The sequence below is a fragment of the Bidens hawaiensis genome, unplaced genomic scaffold, assembly GCF_021521415.1.
Source record: "Bidens hawaiensis isolate Kalapana, Puna unplaced genomic scaffold, B.hawaiensis_p1.1 tig00019675_1, whole genome shotgun sequence".
Taxonomy (NCBI): Eukaryota; Viridiplantae; Streptophyta; class Magnoliopsida; order Asterales; family Asteraceae; genus Bidens; species Bidens hawaiensis.
The window spans coordinates 240665-263586 of record NW_027492987.1 but is presented as its reverse complement, the minus strand read 5'-3'; the positions used below and the strand labels follow the sequence as shown (position 1 = coordinate 263586).

Sequence of the window (22922 nt, the reverse complement as noted above, 5' to 3'; positions counted from 1 at the left end):
CACTTGACAGCCATGATATCACAAAAACAGAACTATTTAAAGTAACACACGGTGAGACCAAAACCCTAATGGGCTCAGAAACCTAACTGATAGTCTCGCAAATCCTAACTCAAATACTCCATTTCATATCTAAAATGCCACATCGAATTTGTCTCACCTACTGAAAACCCAAAGCTAAGAGAGACTACAAAAAAAAAAAGAAAAAAAGAATATTTGAATATTCACACCAAACCAAAGAGAGCAGACTGTGTTTTCTATTCTTCAAACTCCATACTCTCTCTCTCTCTCTCTCTTTGCTTTCAGAATCTTGCTACTGATCCTTTTTGTTTGACTTTATATTATTATTTCTAACTCTAATGATATTATTATTATTATTATTCATCGTCATCTGCATCCACCAAACCTCACGTAAGTACCATACATCATCTGCACAATTTCAGTTTCATAACTTTCCTATAGGTTTTGGCTATATTCCTAATGAATAATGCTATCTGCTGCTGCGTATGTATAGTAATTGTAGATCATCACCCGATCCTCTTGTATTTTGTTGTAAATGAGCCACTTATCACATATATTTGTTATCAGTTAGGGTTTTTAACCTTTTAATTGTTGTTTATTTCTATTCAATGGAATTGATGATGTAGCTTTGAAATTAGGGTTTCTGCATTATTGGATCTGTTTATTCAGTTCGGTTCGGTTCAGTTATTAGCCTCAACCGCATTAACCAATTGGATTTCGGTTAAATAACCAAAATCAAACTTGGACTAAAACTTTTACTCAGATACTAAGCGGTTAATGCGGAAAAATAACGGATATCGGTCGAGGATCAATATCGGTTCTCGCGGCGGGATATCCGTAATTTTAATATCGTGCAGAATTTATATGTGTAGCACTTTAACACTAACATTTCACATTTCAATATACTCTCCTACTATTGACAAATTATCCTTTTGCAACTTGCAAAACACTAACATTAAACACTAAAAGTTGAAAATTAAGACTTGAAACACTGACATCGGGAATATCGGTGAAATATCGGTCAATATCGTTGATATATTCTTACCGGTATTTCACATGAGGACCGATAACCGAGATACCACCGATATTGACTGCATATCTTCGAAATACATGAAATGGATGCATAAATACATGAAATGAAGGTATAAAAGCTAGAAAACATATGAAAGGTTCGGTTTGGTTAATTTCGGTTAACCGAGGATACCCCACATTTCGGTTAAGTTATTGCTCATCCTTAGTGTGTATGCTCAGTTGCTCATCTAATATCTGGATTTTTGTAATTTGTTTGCTTGCAGGAAAATTGTATTTTCATGGTTTGCTAGATTATATATAGAATGTATCTCTGATGTTTGCTATGAAGCTGAGTTGTAACTATTATGCAACTCCAGGAGTAGTTTAGTTTGGGGGGTTTCGGTGTTGAATATTAGAATTTCTGGTTTGAGTGATGATCAAACAGATACTTAATAAGATTCCATCACGGAAGACGCATAAGTCGGCCAATAAGCGAGATGGTGGAAACCGTAATCCATCTAAAAATGCTCCAACCAGTTCAAAAGGTGACAGTGGTGTGGGACTTACTCGGTCTAAAAGTTCAAATCCTGCATCGGGTCATGGTCAAAGTTTGAAAGTCAACAGTGATGCAGGACATACTCGGTCTAATAGTTCAAATCCTACATCTGATCATCGCCAGACTCAACATCCTGCTTTAAATACTGGGACTAATAAGCTTGGTAATGCTTTAAACACACAAGTGAATGACAATGAGGCTTTACCTAAGCTCAAAGACGTTCAGAATTCTGAAAAGCAGAACTTGCTTATCAAGAAATTGAACATGTGTTGTGTTGTGTTTGACTTCACTGACTCGACAAAGAATTTCAAGGAAAAGGAGATCAAAAGACAGATTTTGGTTGAACTTGTGGACTATATTCCTACTGCAAATTGCAAATTTTCTGAAACTGTTATGGAAGAAGTAGTTAAGATGGTTTCAGCAAACATATTTAGAAGACTCACATCACAGCCTCGTGATAACAAAATGTTGGAAACTTTTGATGGTGAAGAAGAAGAGCACTCCATGGACCCCGCCTGGCCTCATTTGGGAGTAGTGTATGAGTTTCTTCTAAGATTTGTACATACACCGGATACAGATGCTAAAGTGGCAAAAAAGTATATTGACCATGGTTTTATTATAAGGTTGTTAGAATTGTTTGACTCGGAAGATCCTAGAGAACGTGAGTACTTGAAGTTTGTACTTCATCGTACATATGGAAAGTTTATGGTGCACAGACCGTTTATCAGGAAAGCAATCAACAATATATTATTTCGGTTTGTTTTTGAAACAGAAAAACATAATGGAATTGCAGAGCTGTTAGAAATTCTAGGCAGTATTATTAATGGTTTTGCTTTGCCATTGAAGGAAGAACACAAGCTTTTTCTTGTTAGGGCGTTAATACCACTTCATAAGCCGAAAAGCATGCCGGTGTACCATCAGCAGATATCTTATTGCATCACTCAGTTTGTTGAAAAAGATTGTAAACTTGCTGATACTGTTATTAGAGGGTTATTGAAGTATTGGCCAATCACAAACAGTTCAAAGGAGGTTATGTTCTTGACTGAGCTTGAGGAAATTCTAGAAGCAACTCAGCCTCCCGAGTTTCAAAGATGTGCGGTGCCTTTGTTTCGCCGGATTTCTCATTGCTTGAGCAGTTCACACTTTCAGGTAACCAGGCTAATTAAATCTTTATTATTTTGAGGTTCATGACCTCATGCTATTGCTATTTAAACTTGTGCTGAGGTTTGCTTTGAAAATTTACATGTTTTGTGCATTGTGCCCCAAATGTTTATTTCTGCAAATTTGCATAGGGCCATGTTCATATCTACTTGCATCACATAAATAGGAGCAACAAATGAAAATGGTAAAAATGGTCCAAACAATATTAAGTTAAACTACTCAACCATTCATTAGATGGTTAACACTTTGAGTTGGGGTAGGTTAGTTATCTATAAACGATCAACCGTTCACAAAGAGTGCTTCCGTGGTATACCTTCTGGTATCCTCCAATGAAGTTTTACTTTTAACTATTATGATTTGGTATGAATGAAACCATATACATATTCAGATGGCCTTTACAATAGTTGAGTGGCCTTCATTAAATAAAAGGTTGAATAGTTGGAAATATTAAAATGTTACCAGGCTTGAAAACTTTCAATATTAAAAAAACATTGATTGAATAGAAGCTGACTGTTTGTACTATATCATGATATATATGTGCAGGTGGCTGAAAGAGCATTGTTCCTGTGGAACAATGATCATATCGAGAATCTAATAAAACAGAACAGCAAAGTAATCCTGCCAATTATACTCCCTGCTTTGGAAAGAAACACCGTAACCCACTGGAATCAAGTGGTCAGAAATTTGACTTCAAATGTAAGGAAAATCTTCTCGGATGCTGACCCGGAACTCTTTGAAGAATGCTTAACAAAGTTCAAAGAAGCCGAGTCTAAAAAAGAAGAAAACAAATCAAAACGCGAAGATGTCTGGAAACTTTTAGAAGAAGTTGCTGAGGGGAGATCTGGTTCTGGTGCCACCAATCAACCACCCATGCTGCTGCCTAACAAGGTAACCAGTGGCTAAATACATCATTTTGTTGGTGTACGATTTGATTGCCGAGAATGTGTATATGCATACCTCTGATATATATATATATATATCTATATTTATTTGGATTGCGGTGTCTAGATTGAATTTGCCCATTTTGTTGCAAGTGTCAAAAGGATGACAAGAAAAGGCTTTAATTGTGTTCAGGCATTTGTTTATATATAGCTCTGGATTTAGACTATGATTGTACTCTATATAATATTTTTGGTATGTATCATATTACTTTGCTGTCTGTGAACTCCGGCTCAATTGAAATAAGTTACTCGAGTGAACTTTTGGGTCAAGCTTATACTTGACCCGCAAAGCATTTGAGCGTTATTGAGCTTTTGTTATTTTATTATGTTATCCTTTTATGTAAGTACATTTACATGATTAGTTATTAAGTGGAGCGGATTCGAACTTGATTCTATCATTATAATTGAGCATGCATGTAAAATGAATAATGATAATGAAGTCAAGTGAACTTGAACTGAAAGTATCGATTAACTTAGCTTTGGCCTGGAAAATGAAGGCTCTTTTAAGGTTGATTCAAGCTTTGAGCTTTACATTGCTTCTACGTGATTGGCTATCAGAGGGTAGTCTATCGATAATGTTTCTAGTAGCGACACACTATATTAGTTATACTCTCAGAAAGTGCGTTCTAGTTTCGTGTATGTGCTAATGTGCTGTGCGCCATTGAGGGAGTGCCTTGGGGGTATAAGCGAGATCGATTTGCGATCTTAAGCACATATTGAACCTGGTTTATTAGAAATTTAGAATGGCTCATACATGTGTTTCTTAGAGTGAGCTAACTATGATTGCCTGCCTTATATAAATAGTTAAATACAGTAATAGTGATAATATTTAATATAACACCATGTTATAAAAACCACTTTTTATACCTTACCGAGTCACGCTCAGAAACGGTACAACTTTTAATACCGACTGGTTCAAACCGGTTTTTAAAATACAACATTCAACTCAAAAAATAATCCAAAACTAAGTAGTTCCATAATCAAAAATCAATTTTTAACAAAGTTTATTTTAAATTAAAGTCTACAGTAAGTTTATTGTATTTGATTGTTGAATGCATCAAGTCATGATTGCCATTCAACTCAAAAAATAATCCAAAACTAAGTATTCCTATAATTAAAAATCAATTTTGAACAAAGTTTATTTTAAATTAAAGTTTACACTAAGTTATTGTATTTGATTGTTGAAGGCATCAAATTCATGATCGCTTAATATATGAAATTCACTATAATCATCATACTCATCAACAAAAAACATAACTATTTTCGTTTCCTACAATATAAAATAAGAAGTTTAATTACCAATAATCGTAATATACTGAAACTGAGCGACATAAATTGTAAATGAGCTAGGCTATAATTAAAACTTATTGTATAAATCAGTTCATCGACATGCACCGGTAATATTGATTATTTCGGTAGTTTGAAAACTATACTGACACTCTATTTAGGCCGGGCCTCTATTGTACCATTGATGTCTTTGATAGCCAGTACAATCGATAGTCAGGGCTGGCTCCGAGAAGGTGAAAATTTTTTTGGGCCAAAGACGAAATTTTTTCTGGGTCTTAAGTAAAAGAAACATTTTGTTGGGTTTAAACAGTTTAATTTTAAAATAGGCTTACTTGATTATGATTTGAGTTGTGTAAAAAAACTTTTGTATAAAAATAAGCTTAAAATTGTCTCAAATAAAGACTAGAACCCATAACATTTTGGTTAGATGTCATACCCCTTTACCACTAGATCAAGCTAATGGTTATATTGTGTTGAAACATCGATTATACATATTTTTTCGATAAAAATACATATAATTTTTTTGTAAAAAAAACGGGCCTAACGGGGTGTCGGGTCTGTGGCCGTCGACTACCCCGCCATGCCTTTAGGCCGGCCTTGTCGATAATGCTGGCCAGTTTGAACCAGTGTTTAGAATATTGGTATAACTTACAATAAATACATTTATGTATATAATTATGAATTATGATAACAATATAAGTAATAATTAATCATGCTCGACTTGACTACTTATCACCCTTAATTGTCTCTATCATGCCAATAAAACGTCAAGATTGTCATTAAAATTTCGCATCTCTCCGTGAGATTGAGTTTGTGATTGCAGCTTCACATAAACATTAATTATTTGGATTTGCTAACCATAGCCTTAGACCCTTAGTCAATGGTTGAAGGTGTAATTTTCTAACCATTGAACTATTTTGATTTTGGTTTAAAAGGATGATATAACTATCATGATACGATGTAACCCTTTTCCTTGCAACCAATCACTCACAAATAACACACATATCTTTTAAGTGTATCTTTTAATACTCAATCAAATAAAAAAATGAAATTAGAAACAACTAACAAAACAGATATCACGCATTGCTTACTCGATATCTTTTAAATAGTTTTATTTCAAAAGTATTTTATAGTATCCAAATACTAACTTTTTACGTCTTATATATTTCGTGATACTTGTTTTTCATATGTTATATATATAGTGTATTTGATACTCAAGTGCACGACTCTCCAAACATTTTTAAGAGTGACGACACCGACACCAACCCCACTAGTACTATATTCACTCATTCAACTCACGACATTCCTCCTCTTTCGTTTCGTTCACATGCCATGGTTTAATGCCTCTCACCATAGGTTACTTATTTTGTACAAGCATGTTTATTGATCTATTCAATTTTGTAATAATGATGCCATCAAATCAAAACACACAACAATGGTGTGTTTTATCACGAAAGCTTATGACATTCAATTGCATTTCATTCATGCAGTAAACTGATAGGACACCATTTTCCCACTTTTATAGGAATTTGTCAATTTTTAAGTTTAGAAAAAGTAAAAAGGTCTATTATTATCTAAATGGTAGGTTATCCCAAAATAATATAAAAAACATACTACAAGTTGCAAAAAGATGCTCCATATTATGAACCCTTTATCTGATAAGGACATACATCAACTCTATTAATATTATACACCCAAACCTTAAATTTCCTCCAAAGATGCCCCTCCACATGCTTATGTAAACTATGCATATGTACAAATTTTTTTATTTTTTTTTGGTTACTAATCTTTTCTTAATCACATAATTTGATTAAAAAAAAATTTATTTAACATGAAAAAGACTCATGATAATACTGATTTAGCTTTTTTGTTAATTTATATTGATTTACTTATTCTATTTAATGTCCATACTCTTATAGTTTTTTTTGTTTAACCTTCTTAAAGGTACTCAGTTAAATTACGTGTTATATGATCCTATTGGTTGGGAAGATATTACTATGATCCAGTAAGTTTTCTGGCAACATGTCTAATGATTAAATAAACACGTTAATTGAATGATCAAATAGTTTAAAAAAAGAAGAAGAAGAAAAAATATTGGTTGAGAATTGTTTTTTGTTTTTTACTTTTGCTTGGATTCAATATATATACATTATTTATAGCTTTTATACTCTGTCTAAAACATCGTATGAATGTCTTTCTTTTTTGTTTCTCCTTGTATTCTGTTTTTCAGATTTTCTATTGTCTTTTATTATTATTCACGCAACTCATTGCAATATTAAGGGTGTGTTGGGGATTCTTTATTTGAGTGAAAAAGGACTTCTTGTTAAAAGACCTTATTAACTTATGGATTTTTTTAAAGAAGTTTTTAAAAAAATGTTTGGATTAGCTTATGTGTTGGAGAAAACCAAAATGACTAAAAAGGACATTCTTTTTTAAAAGAAGTGTAATGAGTTTTGAGGGTTAGAAGGGTGTAATAGGTAAATCAAACCCATTAAGTTAATAAGTTAGGAAATCATAACTTTTCAAAACCCTCTTATTTTGCCTTGGCCAAAAGTTAAAAAACACAAGTCCTTAATGTTTGCCAAACACCTTTTACACATTATTAACTTTTCAAAAAGTTAATAAGTTATAAGTTGATGAAAATAAGAAATCCCAAACACCCCTAAGTAACATTTTTGTTGCGTTAAGTTAATTTTCTTTATAATAGCATACAAACCGATTTTGAACACAGAAATAAACTCTTATGACTTATGATGCATGAGAATGTATACACTAACAAAACTCATCAAAATAATATATATACAAATGTTTTGTATGACTATAAGTAAGCGTACATAAAGTCATAAAAAAGTCAATAAGTGATGGGATTTTTATATGAAAAAAAGTTGAAGATACATAAATGTGTACAAAAAGTTACACAACATATTTTCTAGTCGGCTACCATCCATGATCAACTTTTCTTTATGTAAAATCACAATTAATTAACTATTAACATTAAAACTTCACAAAACTTATTAGTTATTATTCTTATTGCCATGGTAGAGTACCTCTAAATGGATCACCAAACGTTTTTACAACCCAATCCCTTAAACCCGTATCATTTATCTCACAAAACCGGCTCGACCAGTCATCCGGTTCAACTGCTCGGGTTCCCAAACCCGGGGCCCGATCCTTAGACCCAACATTTTCCTCTTGTTGCCAATCCGCGACATAAGTCGCCACTCTCCTATAAAACTTTTCCTTAAACACCTCCCAGACTTGAAACTTATAGTGGTTAATCACCATCACATTCCTATCCACATTCACGTACTTGAACCCGTTTTTCAAATGAAAATGGTGCACAATGTTAATCAACGTAACTTCTCGGGTTGGACTATACTCTTGTGCCGCTCTGGTAGCCCCAACCGACAAGTGCAGCCCACAGTGACCCCTTCTAGCGGAACCATTTTCAAACCCGATGGCCCAAAGTTATGACAAGATATTCGTAACTCCGCAACATCAACCCTACCACCAGTCTGGTTCTTAATAACACTTCCCAAATTTTCCCCTGACGGCAAATATAAAAACTCGTCCACGTCAATAAAAGCAACCCATTTACAATAATCCCTAGCCCGTAACGCACAATGAGCGAACCCCGGCTTCTTGGGTCTTGATCCAAGGCCACACATGCCGCGTAATCATAAACCCTTTACACATCAATAACTCTATAGTCTCTTCAATATTATCATCACTATTATTATCATACACGAACCAACGCTCAACCCCGATCCGGTCATGGTACATGACCCATTCGGGCAAGAACCGGGCTTGGTTTCGAAGCATAGTGCATACACACACCATATGCTTATTCGGTTCCGGTTCGGGTTTAGCGCAAACTCGGGTCGGGCTATGGACCCCAATATTCTCGGCCCACTAGTACTCTTAACAGACACTTTGATTGAGTCTTTGGGCCATAAGTGTGGGCCTTTTAAAATGGTTAAAGGCGTTTTACACCGTACGATTTCCTGAACTTGTGATCTTAATACCAACTGATTGTTGTTAGTAAGATCTGAGCCGTACACGCACTCAAACTTAGAAGCATTAGAAGTCTTTCCTGACCGTAGATTAAGCCCCTTGACAAACACAACCGTGGTGTTGTCACAGTCGATCAAAGCCTCGTAAGCTAACGACTTCCAGTCGTGTGTGGGCCCAGGCGGGAGGTCTTTTTGACCTTTTAACCGGACGGATGTGATCGTGCCACGTGGCGGATGCTTGCAACGTACGATCCGATGATCGAGATATAACGGTGAGGATATAGAAATAGAAGTATTTGGAGAATTATTAGTGTAAATATAAAGGCAGTGGATTTGGTCTTTGGTTAATAGAGGAGTTGACGGAGGGTATTTTAGTAATATTAGTACCTGGTCTGGAAATAATACGGTTGCTCCGATTGATATACCGGTACCGGTTGGTGAATCGGTGGAGATAACTTCCGTCGGTGACGTCATCCATGATTCGGTGACGTCATCCATGATGATACCAAGTTCGGATGACAACTGTCTGTAAATAAAAATAATTAAACAGACAACAAACTGCGTCGCTAATAATTTATTTTTTTTAAATGATATTTATGTATTCAGGGTACAGAGAAATCATTTAAATAATAATATTATTATTTTATTATTATTTTATTATTTTTTTATGATAGCAAAACTAACTCGTTTAAAGGAATAAAAGTGTTACCGGTGAATAATAACCGAATAGTGGAGAAAGTGAGGGCGAAGATGAAGACGAGAGCGAAGGCGCAGCGAAAGATGAGGGATGGAGGGGGGGTGTTTCCGGCGATCTTTCATGGTGTTGGAAGTTAAGTTATGGGGAAGTGATTAGTAAGATGGATTAAGGATTGGATTGGAGTGTTGATTGGGTAAGTTTGTTTCAATAGAGGCACTTGAGAATATGTGGAAAAGTAGAAGGTTCGGAAGACAATTGAGACCGGTGTTGAGAGTGAAAGGACTTTATACCATTGCCCACTACTCCATAAGTTGGCTCTAAATAATATTATTTTTTATGGATTTGATTTGTGTTGATAAATGAACTTTAAAGCATTAACAGTATATTTGACTTCTGTTGTTCAAAGAAGAAAAATATTTAATTCCTCTATTTCTATAAATTAAATATATGAAACATAATCAAATAAATGTTATTCTTAATATGAAAATAGTTAGAACCAATTTGTTGTTATTATTAGGTTTATTTTGGTAGGTGTTTATTGTTATTTTTTGTTTGTATTTGCTAGTTTTCGATTATGAGACGCTATAAGTATTTGCTGATTTATATTTTGTTGTTATTATTAGATTTTTTCTTTTGTTGTTATAAGTATTTGCTGTTATTATTTTGTTCTTGATTTTGATTATTTTGTTGTATTTTTTAAGTTTTTTTCTTTGTTATTATAAATCATTGTTTATGCAGATTGGTATTGTAGTTGGTATTGTGTCTTATGTTCTAATTTTTTTATAAATTATTATTATTTCCTACGTTCTAATTTTAAGATTAAAATGCACATGAACATTCCCCTTAAATATATTATATCTTTATTTTTAAAAACCTCTACATTTCATTTATTATCTTTATGCCTTTTTTTCATTATTTATTTCTCTAAAACTTTTAGTTAATATCCTTCTTATGTCATGATTTAATTGATTGCTTGAATTTTGGGTGGTTGGGACTTGGGAATGCTATTAAGTTTTAATTTCATTGCAAAAACAAATTTCATTTAAACAAAAAAGTTAGTTACCGAAGGGCCTTGGCTTAATGGAATCAAGGTATTAGATAAGAATAAGACTTTGGGTATGTTTGGTTAGAAGTAATAGAATGAAGAGGGAATGGAATGAGAGAATGAATGAAATGAACAGGGGAATGAAATAGATCATTACCATTCCTTTTTATTGTTTGGTTAATCTATGAGAATGAAATGAATAATTACTTTATGTTGTTTGGTATACAAAACAAATTGTAGAAATGAAATAAAAATAATAAAAATATTCATATCCAAAATAGATATTAAAAAAAAACTGAAATGGCGATGGTGGTGGTGTTAGCTCCGGCGATGAAACTGGCGGTGGCTAGGCGGGGGTGGTTGTGGTGGTGGGGTGGCGGTAGTAACATTGGTAGTGATGGTGATGGTAGGGTGGCGGCGACAGTGGTGGTGGTGGTCAGGCAGCGACATTGGTGGTGGTGGTTATGGTCATGTGGCAATGGTAGCGCTGGTGGTGGTGGCAGCGAAGGTGGTGGCGACGGTGACGGTGACGTTCAGGTGGTGGTGGTGGCGATGGTAGTGGTGGTGGTTGTTGTTAGGTGGTAGCGATGGTAGTTGTAGTGGTGTTGAGAAAGTAGGGTGATGGAGGAATGGAATGAAAAAAAAGAAGGGGGGTGGGAATGAATGGTTTTGATGGAATGAGATTCCATTGTAATGGATGATTCCATTCAATTGAGTAACCTAACACCACTTTATTCATTTTCACGTAATGAATCATTCCATTCCCACTGTCATTCCTACATACCAAACGCTACCTTTGTATTTTGAATGATGAAAGTTCACGTCTCATAACGGATAAGAATGTGTAATTTAAATCTTTTCTAATGTATGTGGCCTATACATATTTTTTATGAATGTTGTTTCATAACTATTAAAACATTCGGTTTGTGTTAAAAATTAGTATATTTTTTTGTTAACGATACCATCATACTGGGGTTATTTTCGTGTTAGTTATATTGTTATTCAACATATGAAAAAGTCAAGAATGTCATTAGGTACAATAACAACATGAATTATTATTGGCTAAGGTGTCTTACTTAGAATATCAAAATCCTAATTGTGTAAAGCAAAATCCTCTTGTTTCAAGATTATGATTTCTTGAATGTAAATATTCACATAAAACAAAGGCGGCTTGATGGATTAATGGTCGAAGACTCGAAGGGGTCAAGTCAAATGTCAAAATAAGCGATGAATACGGGACCACTATTATAGTTAGGCCCAAAAACAAGGTCCATTTTCTAAATGTCATGTAGAGTAGTAGCTATCGAATGATTATACACCACTATGTTTTAATATTATTCAAAATTTCAAATATATAAATCGTGCTCGATAAGGTAAGCTCTCAAATTCGCCAATACATCAATGTTACAACATTTGGTTCTAGTTATTTTGCATAAAATAATTAAATGTATTACTATAAATTAAAATTAACATCAATCAATAATATATATAAACGAAGACATAAAAATCCTATGTGTCGCGATTTGGTCGCTCCCCCTTTTTTTAGAGTCACAAGATTTGCTTGATTTTTAAATGGAGACTTCTCATGCATTTGACCCGAATTCATGGGTATGGGTTACCAAACCGAGATATTCCTTAAACTAGTTATAACATCTCATTAAATTAAAAATTATTCTCACCAAATTATTTATGTAAAAATTCTATAAAATAGGATATAATAAAAAATAATATCTTATTTATTTTAAAAAAGATATATATATATATATATTATTTAAATTAAAAAACCAATTTGATAGTAAAAAAAATAAACGGGTTTTGGGTCTCATCAAACCATAAGTATATTATTAACTTTCATAAATATAATTTATAATTAAAAAACCAATTTTATAGTAAAAAAAATAAACGGGTCTTGGGTCTCATCAAAACCATATAGCTTTTAAACCGGGTTATAACATCTCATTTATTTGTGAAACAATTTATCATCAAACCATAAGTATATTATTAACTTTCATATAATAAAAAAATATAAATTAAAAAATAAATAAATATTAGAACAAACAAATATAAAACAATCCCCGTAATACGGGGGATAAAAACTAATTATAACATATACTTTAAGTTTGAAGAATATTCACTTATATTCTTTTCATTAGTCGACCGTTATTCTGATTCTTCAACAAATTATCTTAAAAGAAATAATTGAACTTTTATATCTTAATAACTAAACTACAATCTACGTGCAAAATACACGCACAAACACACTTTTTATTTCTTCATCTCTCACGTGATAAATTTGAGACATGTCAGCCTTTAGCTTTGTACGCGAGGGAGAGGGGGTTGTTTTATAGAAGGAAACACTTGATTCTATTAGTGAATGGACATCCTACAATACCGATAAAAGAAATTGTTGAAACTTAGGTGACAATCCTACGTTTCTTCCATTTTCTAATCTCCTATCTCATTCATTCTAGATATCCATAGGTCATGGGTCAATATCATTTTGTTAATTGAGTTATAACATAGTGTGGATTTTATTCATTATTGAGTTAAGTGTCTTTTCATACCCGGGGTTCGACCAACTGTGCAACTTTAGTACATTTTTTTAAATTTCATGCAAATAAATACCTAGCGTTTCCGAAATCATGATATTTTATTACTTTTTGTTAACCTTTTTGTTTTTTCCATTAGGGATAAAATAGTTTTTGTTTCTCTCATTTGCTTAACCATTTGGTCAAAAACAAATGAGCCAAACTACTTTAATAAAAACACAAACTGAATCACTTTTTTTTAACAAAAAGAAATGAATTGAACCACTTTAAACAAAAAAAATAAACTTACGGAACTACTTTTTTTTAACAAAGATAAACGAATTGAACTACTTGAAAATGCAAACAGACCGAACCACTTTTTTTTTGACAAAAATAAATGAACGAGCCACTTTTTTTTAGCAAAAATAAACGAACCAATTCACTTTTGTTAACAACAAAAATAAACAAACAATGGCACTTAACTCTTCATTGTTTAAAAATTTGTAAATTTCACATTTATAATCACCTTTAAAAATATTTGATGCTAAATATAATCAATTATTGGGTTGGTGGTTGTTTTTCAGCACTGTAGAAAATATATATTTAGGTCTGCATTTATATTGTTTAATGATATTATGATCTAGATCATTGTCTATACACATTAATTATTATCTTTTAAATATTGTTACACGCGAAATTACATTAAATTCAAGTTTTCGATCATGTGTAGTACACGAGGTGAAATATGAAAAAGATACATTTCATAAAACGTGAACTGAAAAAAATAATAATTCATAATTTACATCGTACATTAAATTAATTCATAAATATTTTGAGAATCACAATTAAAATAACGACCTTATTATTTTTATTACTTGACAAATCTCGTGTAATACACGGGTTCAAAAGCTGGTGTATAATATATGATCACCAAATTGTCTACTTTTAAGCTCAAACGTTTTCAATATATCATATTCAATCAAAGTAATTAAGATGAACGAAATTGTAACCATACACGCCCCTACTAACTTTCACTTGTAAACACATAATTAAAGAATCTAACTAGCCCTAAAACTCTAAAACTCAATAATCAAATGATCATAAACAAGCTAATCTTGTAGTTCTATTATTCGTTGCGAATGGCAAATGCTAAACGGCATATCCTAACATCCACATCATCATGTCAACAATCACACCAGCCACCATCCAATTTGAAGCTTTGATGAATCCATTAATAACCATACCTGGATTTAACTTGTTGATAATAATTTGTCATCTTTATAATTTTCAAAAACAGCAAAATCTTTTGTTCTGCACAAAATTTACAAAAGAATTAGCAACCAATATAATTAAGGATAGATGTATTATATTATATGTATTGTCATACACTTGGCTCCACTTTTGGTGGTGGTGGCTTAGGAGGCGGGCCTTTGGTGGCACCGGTGGTTCCGCCTGCTTTATTTTCATCGCGTGCCTTTGCGAATATTACCGTGAATCCATCTGCAGATGAAGGGTTTTTCACATCCCATTCGCCGAATTTCGGCAATGGCTGAGGAGGTTGCTACATATGAAAATTAAGACAATATATAAAACCACCCCATATTAAATTTACAATATACACAATAGCGCGCGCGTAACATTATCATATGAATGGACTTACAGACGTCATAAGATGGTGTAGAAACGGATTGATGAGAGAGAAGCATGCATGGGACAGCCGTTGGAATAAACGTTAATCGATCTGGCCGTTTGGTTTTGTTTCAAATAACTAATCAGACATTGATTCGTGTTTGTTTTATAAGATTCATTGGTTGGAATCAAACAATTCCAAGAGGTCTATAGAATAAAAGATGAATTCTTTCTCTTTCTCGGTTTCATTTTTGGAAAAGGGTTTGCCAGATTGGTTTAATAATATTCAGGCCAATATTAGACGAGGAGGTTAAACCTGTATTTAAAATTAAACTTCTCTTCACCGTAAGAATATTTTGGATTAATTATTTAAATTAGAGAAACATAAATAAAATATTTAAACATATTGTTGTAAAGGTGTTTTTAAAAAATAGATTTAACTGCCATTTTAGTACCTGTGGTTTGAACAATTACTCAACTTTAGTATTTTTTTTGAATTTTTCGCAACTGGCTACTCCATGTTTCAGAAACTGGCCATTTTAGTATTTTTTTTTAACCCCGTTTAAATTGCCTGTTAAGTCAAGGGCATAATGGTAACTTTAGTTATTTTATTTATTTTCTTTTATCTTTTAAGCTCCTTCACTTCCTCCTTTAAAATCATCCAAACCCTAATCCCATTCTTTCACATCATAACATATTAAACAAGTTTGCTTGCCATGGTGGTTTGCTCATGCGACTGAGGTCGTTACCACCACCAGCCACCATTTTCACCCCATCTCCGTTCTGAACCGCCACCGGCCACCGGTCACCATCGTCACCTGCCTCTGTTACCGTCTTCTCTCATTTCCCAGTCCGGTAAGAAATCAAGAAATTGAACTTAGATCCAAATGTTCTCAAATCCTCACAAGTTTTCACCAGAAAATGAACCCAACTCCTTTACATCGGCGAACAATCTTGTTTTTTGAGACGCGCTGGCATCGGAAGCTTCAATGTTGTAAATTCCGACAAAGTTGTAAGCGTATTTCTTCTAGTGCTTCGTTTACAACGGCGTCCAATGGTGCCTGGATAGCAGTGGAGAATGCCGATGTGCGAATATATATATAAATAAAACACGAATCGAAACTAAGCTTTAAAAAACCAAACAACCTATCATAGTTCACACAAACGGCAAGTGTACCGGTCACGTATAGCAAAGAAAAGGAAAGTCCGGATATCGAACTCGAAGACACGTGAGAACGGCTCAAATTATAAACCCTTATCCAATTCCTACCCTGAAAAATTTCTAATTGATTTATTATTTTTTTATTTTCTTTTAGTTAATTTAAACTAACTTAACTTAACTTAATGAAACTAACGAGGTTTTAACAAATATGGAGAAACGACTACCTATGCAAGAATCCTATTGACAATTCAACGGCTAATGGAATTAACTAATCACACGACACCGGGATCTTAAAATAATCAACTAAGGGTCATTAAAGTTCGCTAGATTATCTCTCGGTCTCACCAACTAACCCTCACAAATCTAAGAAGATTGAATAAATGCACCGGGAAAAAGATTACTAAGGTACCCTAATGACGCATCTCCTCTCGGACTCAATGACACAAAACCCGCTAAAAATTGGTATTAGCAATTATAGGGTCAAAGGGGTAACAATATCTAACCCAATCTAAGACACATATTTTCACGCAAAACTAAACCGGATAAGACCAAAACTCGCTCTCGCGCAATTCTAACCTAACCGAATAAAGACGCGAGACAACCCGACTCCCTATTACCTCTCGGTCGCAAGGAAGGTGAACCTATTGAATTTTAATAATTAAACGCACTCAAGATTCTTATGGTAGCGCTAACCACAAACATATCAAAAACACCAAGTCTAAGGCCTAAACGTAGAACCCTAACCCAATGACACAAAATCAATCAATCAACGTAATAAGGGGAATCACATGCAAAAATTATATAAAAACAATATTTTAACACATCAAAGATTAAATTATATAAAGCTTTTCAATAATAATACGCCATGTGACCAATCAAAACCAAGTAAACCGTCAAACAAAATCAACATTCATCTCAATCTAGGTAGTTTAATAGATTTAGCCGATAATCATAACCAACGAAAACTTAACAGATTCAAAAGTTATAATCATCATATCAAGAAATATAGAGATGAACTTATAAAATAAATAATGGAAACCACTTTGAAGAAAAATAATGTTTTCTATTACGGTTGCTGTCCCGACTTCCCTTGGCTTACTTCTTCTTCTCTTGGCTTGACAATTGCGAAAAAAATGAATTTCTTTTGTGATGAAGGGCTGCCGATCGGAACCGGGTATATGGGGTTAAGATTATAATTTTCTTAATTATTGTTTTCTTTCCTTGTGCTACTGCCGACCACCCTTATTGTTCCATCCTAGGAAACCAAAACACAAAGCAGTTTTCATGGTAGTTACCTATTCTCAACAACTTACTGGACACTCCCCACGTCAATCTCCGTATAATTGAAGGCGATGATGAATTTAGAGCAGCGTCGTGTCATCTTTACATGAGATCTCTTCTTCATCTCAAATAATCATCTTCTACTTTTGCTACCTGCTCACGGTTCGTTTCTTCTCCGACATGTATATCATTTCTCTTCTTTCTTCTGAATTACCCAATACAATTTATTTAACCAGTTGTTGTTTCAATTTTAACTCTTACTGCTTCCAATCAGGCAATAATTGTTCGTCTCTTCTCTGCTTTTGTTTAGTTGCTTTTTCCTAACGACTTAGGTCTTAAAAATGTAAATTAACCTGTTTTCATTCTAATTTTACATGTTTTTGCTTTGAATTAGGTCCCCAATAAGTCTAATTTTATGGGTTTGAAATCTAAGTCTATATAGGAATTAATAAGTTATTAGATGAAATTGATGTCTTTTTGTTGTTATAAATGAATCTAATGTGTTTGCTAAATACTGTTTTAGTGCTCACTAAAACTTGCTTACAAGTTGCAACTATTTTTCTATTTAAGTGACCGTAATAATAGTCCATGAAGAATTACAGAACCTGTTTTATTCTTCATATATTATTGCAAATCACCTTGGTCTAATAAAAAAAATCCACCGTTGGAAGAGGGGATTTATCCATCATCCGAATTAAGGAAGCTAGAAGTTGAAGCAACTGAAATATTTACAGAATATCGTGACGAGTGAGGTCCCTTACTCACCTCGTCTTAAATTGCATTCATTTCCTGACCTAATACTAACTAATTTTTGAAAATGGCTTGTCTGTTAGGTATCATGAAGGTGGTATTTCATCAGTTTGTCTGAGGGAAGAGGATGATAATGAAGGCTTTACATCCTGCTTCTTGATTACAAAAGGTTTCTATATAACCCGTGTTAATGAACGAAATTTCATTATCGTTTTCGTTTGTTAAGAAAATGAATTTGTTCGTGTTCGTTCGTTCATTAAGTATTTAAAGAAACAAAAACAAACTTACATGTATACAAACGAACACAACTGAGCATATATTAATTTAATAATAACAAACAAAATTGTTAATCACAAGCATTAGACACAACCACCCAAAAGACAAGTCAGGTTTAACTTAGAAATACTTGACATTATAATCATAACCAACATTTGCTCTTTAAATTTAAACTCGTCAGAGAATGTGAGTAAATTTATAAAAAGTTTAAATGTATGGATAATAAACTAAAAAAACATAAAATATAAAGTCTTTATTGATGAACATAAACAAACGAACATGAACGAACAAACATGACATCTATTCATATTTGTTCGTTCATTAAACGGATGAACGTAAACGAATGATTTGCTGAACGTTCGGTTTATTAGCAAACCTAATTGAATTATTTAACTAAGTTCTTGCACTTTCAAAAAATCTCATGATATTTAAAGACGGATTAAAATCTGCACACGGTGTAAGAGGTTATCTTCATGAAGATGGATGGTATGCCATACATGTTATGCAGGTATTTTTCGTCTACCTTATTTATTTGTTTGTTTATTTCTTTTTGTTATGGAAAACAATATTATCCAACATTTTACTACATTGTATATTATCAATTGTTGGCTTATTGTTCAAGTGGGACTAGAAGCACGAGGAATGGCTCATTATTGTTCAAATTAATTGGCAACCTTACTTCTTCTGCACCTACAGAAGGAATTAACAAGAAAGATTTCTACAAAAACAAGTTCGGTTCTCGTGCTGAGCAAATGCTTGCTCGTATGACTCAGGAATCTCACTTTACCATCTTTTTCATCTATTCACTTCTAATTTTCAGTTAGTAGGATGATAATATACAGCTATACACATTGTAACATTGCAGGTTTATAAAGGACATGGATTGGTTTATAACTTGTCTGGCCTAACGTAAGTTCACTTATCACGGTCTGAATTATGATTACTTAAAAGAATTCATTTGGTGTGTTTTATTTGGGAAACAAAGGAAGTTCTCTGGATAACCATAGGCACATACTTTTTGCAGGGAATGAGGGGCTTGATAAGCAACATGATCTGTGGAAGAGTTAATGAGTAGGTATTTCACACAGGGGAAGTTTATTAATAATGACAGGTAGTCTTTATGTTATGAATTTTATGTTCAAAAAGGAAAAAGAAATATAGTTTATTAATATTGTTTCAAATCTAGGGACTTTCTTGTGGAGTATGCAAGTAAAGTTTGGTTAGAAGGACCAGGCGAGTTTCTTCAAGGTTTCTTCAAGATCTGAACAATGGACTTGAGGAGGTTATAGAAAATACTTGGTAAACATATCGGGTGTCCCTTATTATGTGGTATGTGATTAGGAAAATATGATTTACTGCAACAGTTTTGGTTTTGGTTATATGTTGTTATATAACTGAATTTGTGTTTATTGCAGATTAACGGAAAGCGTAAATTAAGTGATGGCCAACCTGCAGAAGTGGTCCTCATAGCTTTTCAAGTGGCTGCTAATTGACCAACTGAAGTTGTTCCTATACATGTGTGTGTGTAATCTTTACTTCCAATATATTTGATACTCATGTATAGGAGACTAGCCTTATGTAAATTGTTTAGAGTAGTTTCGTTGTTCTTTTGGGCTTTTTGGGAACATGTCTTGTCTCTTGAGTGCATTTATTTTGTAAGTTTCTTCACTGACTACTGAATTAACTTGGTCGTGTAGTCGTCACATTCCCGCGTTAATGTTCCCGTCCACCGGACGGGTAAAATACTAGTTCCGATCGGCTCCAAGTGGGAAAAATTAGGGTTTTTTTTTATTTTTTTTGTTATATTAATATATTGAGCATGAAAGGCTTAATTCTTGTGGGCTTGGGTCGGACCTTGAGTTTAATCTTGTTAACTTGATCATTTAAGCCTCTTATGTCTTCAAAAACCCGATCCTTTTCTCTTTTTAAAACTCGCCACCTACACAAAATAATAAACTTTGTAAGATCAAGTTAAAACGAGTTAAAAACTTTATTTATTATATAAATAAGTAATAAAAAAATGATAAAATGGTACGGGAAAATAAGTGTGTTTTACAACACATCACATGCAGGGATGTTCGTTAACGGTAGTTAATGGGCGAATGGTGGATTGTTGTTGATGAATTTGGGGGATTTGCAGGGATTGGATTGATTAGGATTTAGGTTTAGGTTTGTCCCAAGCTTCAAACTTTCTTTGTGATTTTGACTTTTTGAAAGAAACCCGTTAAGGTTGAATTTAATTAAAAGAAAATAAAATAACAAAGTTACTAAAGTGCCCCTAACTTAACGGACAAACTTAGACGGAGTTAGAAAAAAAAATACTAAAATTACAAGTTTTAGAAAAGTGCGGTAGCCAGTTGCGAAAAATTCAAAAAAGGTACTAAAGTTGCGTAGTTGTTCAAACTATATGTACTAAAATGGCACTTAACTCTAAAAAGGACTAATCTAAATTGTTTTAAGATTTATATTGGATGTATTTGTGGTTAGAGCCCAAACCAAGTTGAATTAAGTTTACACAAATAAAATATGCGTGGCGTGCATTTTAAGTAATATCGTTAACCATGTTTTTTTTGGAACGGCGTTAACCATGTGATTCTGTCACATTTGAAATTCAGTATTTGCGCTTTAGTAGGGTGTGAACAAAAAGTCAAAAACTCTACATATTCATTAGAGCATATATTATGGGCTTGGAAGAGGTTGGCTCCCCTTTACCATATCACCAGCATTTAGAGCCTTAAAACACTATTACACAAGAGCTTTATGAAGGGGTTTAGCCCTTTTGGCGTGGGGCGAAACTAGGGATGTGGGCACATTTTGTTTGTTTTTTGATATGTGACTAATTATATCCAGCTATCTCAACCCAATACCAAATTTAACATAAAGCCCAAATAAAAACCCTTTAAAATCTCTTCTACCAAGCCTACAAGTTGACATGTGGAATCACTTTTATTATTTTAGGGCATCAACAACGCTAAAACGTCACAAAATTCAAATCAGATTATAATTTTTTCTTAAAAACTTCATTTTTATCACAACATTAAACATTCACAAACCCATTAAAATATTACAACTGTATATAATATATATATATATATATATATATATATATATATATGAGAGAGAGAGAGAGAGAAGGGACCCATCACCCCATCCGCGGACTTGTCTTTCCGCACAATCCTCAGTCCAAGGACTTATTCCCACAACACATGCCCAAGCTCCTCCTCTGTCCGTGAGGAAAACCTCTTCCACATCCAAGCGCTGTGGATACTCTTAGAGCCAGTGGCGGATGCAGGAATTTTTTTTAGGTGGTTCCCTCTTAATTTATAAGGTGGTTCCTACGCGTCTTCTATATATCCGTACACTATTATTTCGAAACTCGGGTGGTTCCGGGGAACCACCCGTTTGTATGCTGGATCCGCCATTACTTAGAGCCCCTACGCACTAAACCCACATCAAATGGTAGAATAATTAGTATAATTAGATCTTTGTTAATTTAAACTATTTAATGTTATTTTATCATATTCAATATTTACCCTAATAAGGCACGTCTACATATAAGAAAAAAAATATGGATCAACCCATTAACATTGGCATATTGCTTAGAACATTTAGCAATTAAAACATAAAACTGAAGTTCCTATATCTAGCCGCCAACACGGACTAAATGAATAATATTATCCAAAAAAGGAATGTACATAGTTTGTACCACAACTTAATAAAGTCAATCCTTGTGGAACAAGCACAGTTGACCAACAAAACCATCTTCTTCTCCAAGCAAACAAAGTTGTAACACACCACACCAACCATTTCGTTTCCTCCTATATAACGCTTCACACAATTCACCCCAAACCATCAGCTCACAACCACATTTCCAATGAAGAGACAGGGCCGTCAACACAGCGTCGTTCCGAGCTACCCAATCCGCCCCACTCCCTTACCGCATCAAAGACGACACGTAAAAACCATGGATTAAACTTCCCTTAGCGGTTTATTCACCAAAGTTTCAAACAAGCCCACAAATCAGTCCAAATACACCGGCCTCGGGTCTAGTATCCATTCGGTTTATAAGTCCAAAGACAAGGCCAAGGGAACCGTGAAGTTGAGATCAGTTGGATCTCATGATCGTCAATTGATAATTGGTTGTTGTCCGACTGGTACTTCGGCTATCGACGCTTTAGCTTACTTAGCTAGATATGAAGGTTGTGAAGATGAAGATGAACGTGCGAGTTATTATTGTGTTGGAGAAAATGGATATCAAGATGATGGATGCTATTAATTTTTTCTTGCTGGGACAGTTTGATTGATTATTTGATCAAACTGGATCATTAATTTAAGCATGGGCGGGGCACCTAACCCGCCCCTTTTGAGTTGGAGTTCTGGGTTTGTGAACTCGATGCGAGTAGATGATAAACGTTCATTTCCGCGGGTTAAACACGTTTTCCTTTTATATATAAGCAATCAGTTAAGCATACACAAAAAATACACCAAAGTTCAATTCTTTCTTTCTATTACTTTTCTCTTTATTTTAACCTTGAATCCAAATAACCCGACGAACACAAACAACAAC

General features: G+C 33.8%; 1 protein-coding gene and 2 pseudogenes across 2 annotated transcripts; 2 read left to right on the top strand and 1 right to left on the bottom strand.

Moving 5' to 3' along the window:
• Window positions 1–310: 310 nt before the first annotated feature.
• Window positions 311–3991, top strand: LOC143558940 (serine/threonine protein phosphatase 2A 57 kDa regulatory subunit B' theta isoform-like). The gene is made up of 3 exons (XM_077047674.1): window positions 311–408; window positions 1314–2734; window positions 3290–3991. The coding sequence occupies exons 2-3, from the start codon at window positions 1463–1465 to the stop codon at window positions 3647–3649; spliced, it is 1632 nt and encodes a 543-aa protein (XP_076903789.1). The 5' UTR covers window positions 311–408; window positions 1314–1462; the 3' UTR covers window positions 3650–3991.
• Window positions 3992–7893: 3902 nt separating this feature from the next.
• On the bottom strand, window positions 7894–9806 carry LOC143558939 (glycosyltransferase family 92 protein RCOM_0530710-like; annotated as a pseudogene). Its single transcript, XR_013139833.1, has 2 exons — window positions 9697–9806; window positions 7894–9513 (listed from the first exon to the last, which is right to left on the bottom strand). The product of XR_013139833.1 is annotated as a glycosyltransferase family 92 protein RCOM_0530710-like (transcript).
• An 8970-nt stretch (window positions 9807–18776) lies between these two features.
• On the top strand, window positions 18777–19979 carry LOC143558931 (uncharacterized; annotated as a pseudogene).
• The last annotated feature ends 2943 nt before the right edge of the window (window positions 19980–22922 follow it).